The sequence below is a fragment of the Bombus affinis genome, chromosome 3 (assembly GCF_024516045.1).
Source record: "Bombus affinis isolate iyBomAffi1 chromosome 3, iyBomAffi1.2, whole genome shotgun sequence".
Taxonomy (NCBI): Eukaryota; Metazoa; Arthropoda; class Insecta; order Hymenoptera; family Apidae; genus Bombus; species Bombus affinis.
The window spans coordinates 17,326,049-17,337,282 of record NC_066346.1 but is presented as its reverse complement, the minus strand read 5'-3'; the positions used below and the strand labels follow the sequence as shown (position 1 = coordinate 17,337,282).

Here is an 11,234-nt window from a genome sequence, read left to right as displayed (position 1 = left end):
AAAACTAGAGCGTAAGAAAATGGTGTATAAACAATAATAGACATCTACGACTTATGAATGTTTTCTGTTGAAATTTAGCAAACTTAATGTGAACACAAAATTTTATTAAAATATGCATATGTAAAGTTTCTGTATATTTTGATGCAAAAGATATTGTAATAAACAGATTCGGAAATTACATTGTTTATCTTATTTTTATATTGTACTGAATTTGACTCTAAATAAATCATACAAGTATTATTATAATTAGTTGTAATTATAGCTATTATTATTCTTCATCATCGCTACAGTATTAGTACTTTAGACCAAAACTGTATTGGTTTATGAAGTAGATACATGTTATCTAAATATATGTTCAACGCATGGAAATGTTTTATTGACACTAATTAAGTTTAATTAGGTTTAATAATTTCCTTTAACTTAGACCACATGTAACAAATTTAAAATATTGCGTACTTCAGGTTGATGAAATTAATGATTTACGAGTGAAAGTGTAACTTTATGCAAAAGACGTAAAAACTTATAATTATATAAGAAATTAATTTTCATAGAGTTACACTCTGTAAGACATAGTAAAGCATCAGCTATTGTAACAAGATTTACAATTCAAAAATGGTCTATGACCTGAAGGCCACTGTATTCGCTCGAAAATATCTTGCAACGAAATGTATGCTTGAAAATGGCTTTTTCAGAACACAGATATACAATGTATACGCCACTAGGCGACCTGCTTGATTAAATAACGTATTTCTAATACACAAAAATATAATGAACAGCGTTGTTTCCTTGATATCAAAGGAACTTGACGACAGTAAAATGTCGCACAGGGCTATGCACAAATGCGGATGTTTTCATCTTCAGTGAATAGCTATGAGACCCGACTCCAAAAGTTTTTGCAATTTTGCTGCTACATCTTTATTCTTCAAGTGACTATAAATAGGAAAATTATAATATTAATACAAAATGAAAAAAATTGTTCTAATATAATAAATCTAATGGATTGATTATACTTACTCTTGTAAAGCTCTAGGATCGCTTTGCATCTGCTCTAATATAAGTCTCATCGCAGGATCACGTAATATACTTTGAACTTCTGGGTCTGCCATTGCTCTCTTCCTTACTTCCTCAGGATTGGAACTAACAGAAACGGCACATGAGCGATATCCTTCTAATGCTTCGCTATTCGAAGGATCTAATTCCAATGCTTTTTGGTAAGCAGTAAGTGCTTTTCCTTGTTGTTGCATTCCCTGTAATATCTTCCCTTTCCTTATCCATCCTTTGATAAACTTAGGATCAATTTCAACACATTTCTCGCAATCCTTCAACCCGAGATCGAACGCTGCTAATTTCGTATAACAGGCAGCTCTGTTGCTATAATATTTTGGGTCATCTGGATTTCTTTTGATAGCCTCTGAGTAATGTTTTATAGCTGTTGGATAATCACCCTCTTTGTATTTTTGATTTCCAAGTTCCTTTTCTTCTTCTGCTTTTACTGGGTCGATATATGCTTTTCTTTCCTCCTCTTTGATGATTTTATCAATATCTGAAAGAAGAGTTTTAATTTCGGGTGTTCTGTGTTCTGACATGGATTTCTCATAATACACTTTAGCTTGTTTCCAGTTTTCCATCTTTTTGTATGCATGTCCAATTCTAGTGAATGCTTTAGCTATTAACTTAAAGTCTGCTCTATTTTCTCTTCCAATTTCAATGGCCTTTTCACATTGAGCGATACATTTGTCATACTCTTTTTGTTCAAAATATACTGCTGCTATGTTTAGTAAGTAAATAATTTCTGTAGGATCTAATTCTACTGCTTTGTTATAGTGTTGAAGGGCTGGCTCAAACTTCTTTTGTTTGTAAGCATCATTGCCTAATTGCTTTTCACGCTGTGCAAGCTTCTGAGGTGTATTACAATCTTCTTCTTCTTTCTTCTGAGGCTTAGGCGTTTCTTGTTTAGGTTTCGGTGGTTCCGATTGCTGAGATGAGTTCGTTTCTACTTCCATGTCAGTATCCATATTCATTAATACACTAAGAGTTGTAAGTACCCGTTTGTCTGTTAACATCTCAGCAGCAGCCTCTGAATTATTTCTGAGAGTATCTAGAAGTTTTAAATATTCTGGATCTAATAAAAAGCCTTTGGTTCTGGGATCGTTCGCGAGCTTCACAAATAAATCTGGTCTATTGAAGGGATTTGATGTCATTAACCGTTGAGCTTTCACCTCAGCCAAACCACTTTGAAGTTGGGCATTGTCGGGTTCATGTTGCAGGCCAGTTTCATATGCTTTGATAGATGCATTTAATTTACCTAAATAAGCCAATGCACTGCCCATGCGAGAATATCCTTTTCCCCAATCAGGCTTTAAACTTACAGTTTTCTCGGCATCTTCCAAAGCTTGTTTGTACTTTCCTGCCTTAGCATACGCTGCAGATCTATTACTATATAAAACATGATTATTTTCGTCTAAGCCAATTGCTTCTGTATAATGTTTAATAGCCTCTTCATATCTTCCTTCTTGTAAAGCAGAATTACCTTTCTGTTTTAGTACATATACCTGCAAATTTAAATTTAATAATTTGGTATCATTAAATTGAAATCTCAAGGAAACAAGCAGTAACAAAAGATCGGAATGTCCTTTCTAGAGAGTTATAACAATGTTAACTTGGAGGTGAAAAATATCGTTTATTTAACGAGCATAAAAAATGTTCGATTTTGTACATAAACGATCATATCGAAACAAAAAATTAAATAAAAAGAAACAAGAATTGATATCCTTTGTAGTAATCTAATAGAATGTACGAGAAAATAGTGCAGCGAGCAAGGAATAAGACAATTCGTAAAACAAAGCGTGTTCAATTAACAGCATCATGGATAAATACAGTGCTTTTCAAATTAGCAACTTTTTAACCTTAAGGAATGCGTGATAGTAACCAACGTAGTAAGAATGTTTACCTGGTCCATAACGCTTGACTTTAGAACAGTAGTACTTTCGTTCTATTTTTCAGAACTCGTTCTTTTATGCTCACAAAGATACGTGATGACTCGTGAAGTACAATCGAGCCGGCGCAGATTTTCAGAAAGCTCCAGAAATGGACAACTAGCGCCTCTTCTCAATTGTCGAGAAACTAGTTATACGCAATGCCTTTTTGTGATTATATTCCACAATTTTCTAGTACCTTCGAAAGATATTCTGTCCTTCTTTTATATGCAACTTGATTGCGAACCTAGTTTCACATTTAATCGAAATTATACTATATTCATTTGTAAAGTATTTTCTGCTTCGCAATGTATACATAAATTGTATTTATTAATATTTTGTCGACTGTTGGTACATTACGTTTTATATGTGATTATATTTCACTATCGCGATCTCTCTATACACATATGTATATTCTATGTGTAATTATATAATATTATATTTTCATTTATATTTCATCATATTTTATTACTATAACCATTATTACTGTATTTACATTTCTTCCTAATTTATAATATAACCTTTAAAAATATGTTAAATAAATACATATATATGTGTATGTACTTAACCACAAACAATCATAATTCTAACTACGTCTCTAAATTAGATATTTAGATTCTCTTTAACAGAATTTTGGCCTTTAATTCATGTTTTGTATGGCTTATTATTATAATTTTTCTGTATGAACCTGTATATACATTACATTACAAATGTATTATATACATTTCACTAAAAAATGGTTCTAATGTTACAGTCTAAAGACGCTCGGATTTACGATACAAGTTAATCGTAGAATCCGATCATGGAAGCGTATTAAATAAAAAAGGACATATATGTGCATATATTATAATGATTCACGAACGTAGGTGCATTTTAAGTACGATTCGTACGAACAACTTTGTGTGGTAAAATGTTTAGTGTCCAAGGTTGCTTGATCTGACATTACTTTCGTTGCCACAGAACCTGGTATTTCCATCAGCAAACTGGAGTAACTGGGGAATCCCAGATATTTGTCGTGTTGCATTTTTTCGTTCGTAAGCAGTTCGATAACCGTAAAATTATCTCTAGAATTATATTTCGCACTCGGATATTTTATCATACAATTCAGAGTATTTTTTTGTTACATTACAAGGAACATAAATACATACATACTTTGTAAAGATAGAAGATTCAGATTATTATATTTTTAATGTAAATATAACATAATATAAATGAATTACTACTTACAGCCAAAAAATTAGTAGACGATTAGTAGAATCCTCTCTTTTCCAAGAGCCAAATATATCCCGGAACCTGTGCACTTCGCAGACCGAACTCCCCCAAAAAGGAATAAGTCTACAGACTTCTTAGAATGCCTAGACCATTACACATTACGAACTCGAAATAACCAACAGCCGGTCTTTGCTCCATATTTTTACGCTGGCTTTTGCAAAATTAGCTATAAGATTTCATCCTTTTTTGAGCTTTCATATTGTATTTACTGTATTTATCGCCTAATAATGAAAATCGAATCTTATATATTTGCTAATGCTTGTTAACAATCATTCGCTATTCGTATTTATCGGCAAAAGAAATTCTAAAATATATGATAAATTTTCTAAGACTTTTTATTACTAAAAAATAATTATCGTCGTTATGTAACAACGTTAATGTTATCCTTCTTTTACTGCTGATACCGTAAAAACAACATATTTACGATACTAACAAAACTTGACTATATACAACAATAGGGAGAGGGGGAACGAGGAAATTAATACACGTTGAACATTCACAGTAAAATACCGAAGTATTCTGGCGTAATAAAGCTCCGTACAGCTTTGATACGTTCTTTGATAAATAGTCCTATTCATAAGTGTTATTTCGGTCTCTTTATCTAACATAAATTATGTGTATGTACACCTTAAAATGAACAATGAAATTACGAATGTTCTGTTACATACTACTTTTTATACTTTTTTATATCAGCGTAGATTCTTATTTTAAATCACTTCCAAACGTACGGATGTCACTGCTACATTCTCACACTATTCGAATAAAAAAGTCTGATACTTTCTTCTATATTTACAGGACGAGATCCTACGATCTCCTAAGCGTAAATGTAAATCCTTTGCAGTCGATTATCTACTATATTGCAACGATTCTATTTGTTTCGAACGTTATCGTTTCTCTCGTTACCGAAGTATAATAGTTGCTTCTTACTGAAGCACTTTTGCATTAGACATATTTATATATTTGCTCGTCCTTCGTTACCTCGTGTATTCTTTCGTTTTCTTCGTTTTTACAATACGTTTCACACTGATTTTGCTAATTAGCTTTAAGCAAATAAAACATATTCGGTTTGATGTGATTAATACTTGCACTTGTCGAAGTTCGAACTATCTCTGTCTACCCTATGTACCCGTATCGTGATGTATCGTCACGACCATTTGTCAAGGCATCGTCGATAGTGATTTCTCGATGATATTATAATCAATTAAATAATTCATCGTACAACAAACCGAATTGTTAAGTTGGTCAACGTATCGATAAATATTTCTATACTTTGACACCGACCACGTTTTGTCGAAGTCTCACGATCGCGGGCAAATAATTATTAGCTGCAGAGTTTTCGTCTTCATCGCTGCTGTCGGAATCTGACTCTGGAAGCGGTTCCGGTGTTGCGCCCAGTCTTACTAATTCCCTTGCGAGTTGAATATCGTAGCACAGAGCTACCTGATACGCAGTGAGTCCGGCGTAGGTTTGCGTATCCAAGCAAGGTTTGCACTCCTGAAGGAGGAACGCGACCACTGACCGACACCCATGCTCCACAGCGAGGTGAAGAGCTGTTCTCCCCGCCAATGCTTCTCTGGCTTCAAGATCCGCTCCGAGGCGTAGCAGAAGCCGTACCAACTCTACTTGACCCGATGAGGCGGCTATGTGCAAACACATTTCTCCTAAAACGCAAAGTATAACATTTACATAAAATATAGAACGATTAACGTATGACTTATATATGAATTATTAACGTATGATAACGTATGAATGAATACTTTGTTTGAGTACATTGAATACATTGTTCTACGATTAAAAAAAAAAAAAGATCATTTATATTAATATACGTTCGTACGTCTTTAACGAGGGTGGAAACGCGTACTTTTCATAACGATGCGACCGAGTCACATGCTTCTACAAGATATAGATAGAACTAGGAAGACGTGGTGAATCATTGTCGTCGGAGGTTTGGCTGGCGTCCCGCGGTCCAAACTAGGTTCGTACCGATCAAAGTAACTGCTAAAATTAACCTCCCTTGTTACCATCGGCAGCATGTACATTGGCGGAATATAATTACTAATTTTGTTGCAGTTGAACTCGCCTCGCAACAGGGAGCTTCAGAGAGCTGATCTCTACCGCGCAAATATTTATGTTTCTATTCTTATCGAGACGTATCGATGCACGATGCGCGAAACGCAATTGCGTTAGAAGTACATAAAGAAATAGATTATTTATATATTTCGACATTTCTCGATATACTTAAATGATATTGTATTGTCAATTACCGATTTGCTCTTTATTACGAATGATACTTTTAAGCAAGGAGATTAAATTTTTATCGGATATTTCTTCGGTTTTCATTCTCTAAAAGTAGAGAATCAAGAGCAACAAAAGAATCGTTGACTTTCTTTCTCCTTTCTCGCTTCGTTCTCTGCGACGAAAACGTTCAAGGGTGAAAGCATACACGTGTCCACCGATTTCCACGCCATTGTGGGGTTTCCCAAGTCGAATCGAGTCGAACCGAGGCAAGAATATCACGACACGCAAATAGTCGCGCAGGTATTTTTAAATATCAAAAACATCTGCTTCGAGCTTTCTGTCTCATCGCGCGCCGCGCGTGATGTAACGCGCGTGCACGCACGCACAGACGACGCGCCAAAATTCCGTCGCGTGTATTCCGAGCTTAATACCGCAACACTCTTTTCTCCTCACTTTCTTCTTCCCCTACCTAATTGCTTCATCCGTGAAATTCTCTAGGCGCGTCTCATCGACCGAATCACCGCGACTACACTTGAACCCCTAACGTTGCTGCTCCACTATTGAATCATACGTATCACGAAAGGCCGTATGTCTTTCTAATTTAAGCCTAGTTATTCGAGCATGTGCTTTTTCGTTCGCATCGATAAAATTACACACGCGAATGTTTACGTTTTTCTTGACAAATCGATAAGACGTAAAGCACGTTGTACGTCACCGGTATGTACGTACGACGCAACGTAAGAATCGAGTAACAGACACGCGAGCTTGCGATTAGATCAAAAATCCATAGCAAAAGCGTAGCTTAATTTATTTCGTCATGGTCCAAAATCAGCCGTTACGCCAACAGCTTGCCATTCCATGTGTACATCTATTTTATAAGCCTAGAATGGAGTATATGGATGACGTTATGTGGGAATTCCGGAGCTTTGTAAAAGAGCTAACGTTCAACGTTCGATTATTCAGGCATCGCAATTTGAAATATTTAACGTAAAACCACGGATATATCAAATTAGCATAGCAAAAGGAAATCTTGTAAATGTAATTACACTGGAGTCTGTGAAAGATGCATAGACAACGAATACAAAAGGCATAGTGGAAAAGATTTCTGACTAAACTTTTCTTCGAAGCATCCGTAGCACATTTAGCTGCGGCTCGAATTCTCGTTTCAATAGTCACTGAAAAGGAAGCTACTTTGGAATTACGAATAACGCGATTGTTACTTGGAAACATCTCGAAAAATCCTATCTGTTTGAAAGTGACGAGTGACGTTGATCACTCTTCTCAAAAATATCATGAATCGTCGATAATGAGATTATACTTTAACTTCATGGAATTTCCGAACGAAATAAACGGAATAACGGATCATTCTCGATCCTCGATGAAATCATGGGAAACCCGCGCATAATCGTGGTTACAGAATTGTTCTTCGTGCGCGGCGCGCGCGCGTGCGATGCCAATGACTGTTGTTTCATGCGGTAAAAGTTGTTAGGATTTTCCGAGATGCTTCGTTTGTCCTTTCCGCGGACGATACTAAACCCGCGTCACGCGCGTTTCCTGCCTTCTTGACAAAACATCTTATTCCCTGGGTTTCTTTTTATTGTCCATTAATAAGGACAGGCTTTGTGCTCAGTGTTTTTTGTGTCATACATCATCGTCAAATGTTCAAGGATTTAGCGAATGTACTAAAACTACTTTGCGTTGCTATTCTGTTCATTCATTCATAAAACGTTATCACCGATGGGATTTAAGCAGAATAAACAGCAAATGTTAATTCACACGAGAAGTGTTAGAATAAGCAAGGTGAAATGGAGAAAAAATGAGGAGTATGAATTTGTTAATTACCATCGTAATTCCTTTGTTCTAGGTTTTGTGGCAGGGCAGGTATTTCCTTTCCTTGGTGTAAATAATTCCTTTCCACGTGTGTTAACGGATCGGTAAGTGCCTTTGCGGAGGCAAGATCCCCGGTAGCACACGCCAAATGAAGAGCTGTGTTTCCGCGGAAGTTCCTCAATGCCGGATTTGCACCTGCCAAAATAAGCCGCCTAACGACCCTCGGTTGTCGTGTCAATACGGCCAGATGCAGGGGCGATTGGCAATCATCGTTCAGAATGTTTAAAAGGCAGGCATGTGGTGCCATTCTTATCAAGCTGAACGCAGCTTCCAGAAAGCCTTGCACTATGGCCATATGAAGTAGCCTGTGAGAGAGACAGAGAGAAAAAAAAAATAAACGATTACTAATGGCCTTAAGGAAAGATGTTTGCATAAAGATGAAAAAGAATGTGTTGCAATTTTTCGCTCTGCAATGGGTAATCACGATATTACATTGGTCATTGGTGGAGATAATGTACGTATTTACGCGAGTAGGCTTCGACCTCGAAGCGCCACTATAATTTCTTTTCCTCATTTCAGAGTTTGTTTCACAGTTTATTCTCTATGTGCAAAGGTCAATGTTTCGTCATTCAACGATGACGCGTACAACGTTTTGATAGAATTTTCTAATTGTATAACTCGTATTACACATTATAATACGAAAAGAGGAAAATGGCGTAAAAAAAGAATTTGTATATAATTGCTTCAAGTTCCCGGAAGTTGTTCCTGAAAGGCATTGGTCCTATCGTCCCCCGTCGCCTTGTACTCTCCTTGACGTATCGCAATTTGAAAGGATCTCTTGGATGTATATCTTGCGATTACAATAATTTAATTGATCAACGTGCCTCGTCTTGCGAAAAGCGTACGAGACAATCGGCCGATCTACGCGCATACGATGACGCGTAACAATATTTGCTTCGATTAACATATTTCTCGTATGATCAGAAAAACAACAGCTGTACTCGATAAAGGCATTTATCTTAAAATACCATTTGTCATATCATTTAAACGGAACGATGGCACGATTATCTTTTTTATTTGTTTTGTTTAAAATTCTTAACATCTACGATGCTTTCTTTATGAGACTATACGTATGTATTACGTGTATTATATAAAACAACACTTCCTACGTTTTAATCGATACAAGGAAACAGGTTATATGTAAATCAAGTCATTGTTTCATCATACAAAGAAGAACATCCATTGAACGGAATACGTTATTATTATTGCAATATCGGCCGATACGCTCGAAAACAATAATGTCGCTTAAAACTCTTGAAAGTAACGCGGGCTACAGGTTGCTTCGAAACGGAGCATGCGCCGATCTGCATATATATACGTGAAATTAACTATCACTTTATTTTGCTCGCTAACGATCTCGTTAGTCATATCAGAAATTTCAGAAACATGACGTCTTTACGATTCTATTTGTGACGCACATGACACGACACGTGCCAACTTAATCGGAATTTATATATTGTTAAAACTAGGTCAAACTTGTTTTGAAAAGGAAAAATACATAATATCTAGATTACTTACGTGTCACCATCGTCGTCCTGAGTATAGTAGAGTTGCCAAGGTTCCTTATTGAGCGGTTTGTCAAGGGATTGATGCGGCTCGTGTCGCAACGTTGAAGCGTCTTCTTGCTCGAGTTTCTCGGAGATTACCGGAGTCAATTCGACGGTAGGTTCAACCTGAACCTTGCCGCTTGCCAGAGGATTTAATGTAACTTGTTTCAATGTAAGCTGGCTCAAGCTTTCGCTTAAGCCAAGATCCACGCCGCTATCTGCTCTCATTGGTTCCGGGGCGACGGGTGCGGTTGTTGCAGCATTCAATTCGTAGTCGCACAGCTCCGAACTAATTTGGAGATTCCCACTGGAGAGAAATCCGGAATCGGCGTGGCTCGAATTACGTTGATCTTCGCACTTTTGTTGTTGTTCGTTTTCTGGAACATTGCTCTCCATCGGTGTCGTTCTCGGCGAATGCCACATCTTTTCGATATCAATATTCAATCCGCGGCCGAAAATCTACTTATTTCCCGCTCTGCCTGAAGGAAAACTATCATGCGACTTGTATACACATATACACAGACACACAGGCCGACGCACTGTGTATACACCACTATGTATACTTCTCTAAAATCTTGACACGGCGAATATATGTAGCTTTCCGTGCGGATGCTTTAATCGACTTTTACGATTTCGTTCGATTGTCCTTCCTTCTCTGAACAAGAACACATTCGTCTCTGTTTCGTTCGTTCGCAAGCGACGCCACTGCTCCGTTTATTCGAGCAATCATTCGATTGTCGTTCGCCTCGAACAGCTGGCTTCTTTACGTGTATTCGGTTTCTCGTTGTCGTAGCATTCTCGTTTTGACTGTGTGTTCGTAAATAACGGTGGCTAGTGCACGTCGTTCCACGATAATTTCGCGTTCGTCAGAAAATTTCACATATTAGTGAGGAAGACGGTTTCGAAGGAAAGGTTAGGTCTGTTGAACAAAAGTTTATGTTTCTGACGGAGAACTGCAGAGAAAGAAAACAAAATAATATATACTCGATAACCGTGCGAATTTGTAACTGTGTCGAAACTCCACTCAACGCGCTGTCTGGAAACGAACTAATCGTGTAATGTTAGGTGACGCGCTGAATAACTTCCACGATGGCCGCTCGGCACAGTGGAACCTCTAGCGGTATCAGCAGTTTGTGAGCTCTCAAAGGGGAAAGGTAGGGGTGGGAAAACCCATCATCCTCTGGCAGGGCCAGCTGCGCGTATACACTGTGTACTCAATTTAACTTGGCATTCTTTAGATAACCAGTTTAGAAAAAGAAAGCTGAATCGGAAACTCCATGAAAGAATTCCCACCTTATTTACCGCAAATAAT

General features: G+C 37.1%; 2 protein-coding genes and 2 long non-coding RNA genes across 4 annotated transcripts; 2 read left to right on the top strand and 2 right to left on the bottom strand.

Moving 5' to 3' along the window:
- Positions 1 to 83: 83 nt before the first annotated feature.
- On the bottom strand, positions 84 to 3,176 carry LOC126914395 (stress-induced-phosphoprotein 1). The gene is made up of 3 exons (XM_050718293.1): positions 2,951 to 3,176; positions 1,015 to 2,552; positions 84 to 930 (listed from the first exon to the last, which is right to left on the bottom strand). The coding sequence occupies exons 1-3, from the start codon at positions 2,957 to 2,959 to the stop codon at positions 858 to 860; spliced, it is 1,620 nt and encodes a 539-aa protein (XP_050574250.1). The 5' UTR covers positions 2,960 to 3,176; the 3' UTR covers positions 84 to 857.
- A 1,388-nt stretch (positions 3,177 to 4,564) lies between these two features.
- LOC126914408 (NF-kappa-B inhibitor cactus) lies at positions 4,565 to 11,015 on the bottom strand. Its single transcript, XM_050718336.1, has 3 exons — positions 9,894 to 11,015; positions 8,328 to 8,680; positions 4,565 to 5,908 (listed from the first exon to the last, which is right to left on the bottom strand). The coding sequence occupies exons 1-3, from the start codon at positions 10,343 to 10,345 to the stop codon at positions 5,511 to 5,513; spliced, it is 1,203 nt and encodes a 400-aa protein (XP_050574293.1). The 5' UTR covers positions 10,346 to 11,015; the 3' UTR covers positions 4,565 to 5,510.
- LOC126914437 (uncharacterized) lies at positions 5,962 to 6,484 on the top strand. The gene is made up of 2 exons (XR_007709659.1): positions 5,962 to 6,222; positions 6,318 to 6,484. It is a non-coding gene; the product is annotated as an uncharacterized LOC126914437 (long non-coding RNA).
- Positions 8,680 to 9,043, top strand: LOC126914435 (uncharacterized). The gene is made up of 2 exons (XR_007709656.1): positions 8,680 to 8,829; positions 8,895 to 9,043. It is a non-coding gene; the product is annotated as an uncharacterized LOC126914435 (long non-coding RNA).
- Positions 11,016 to 11,234: the final 219 nt, after the last annotated feature.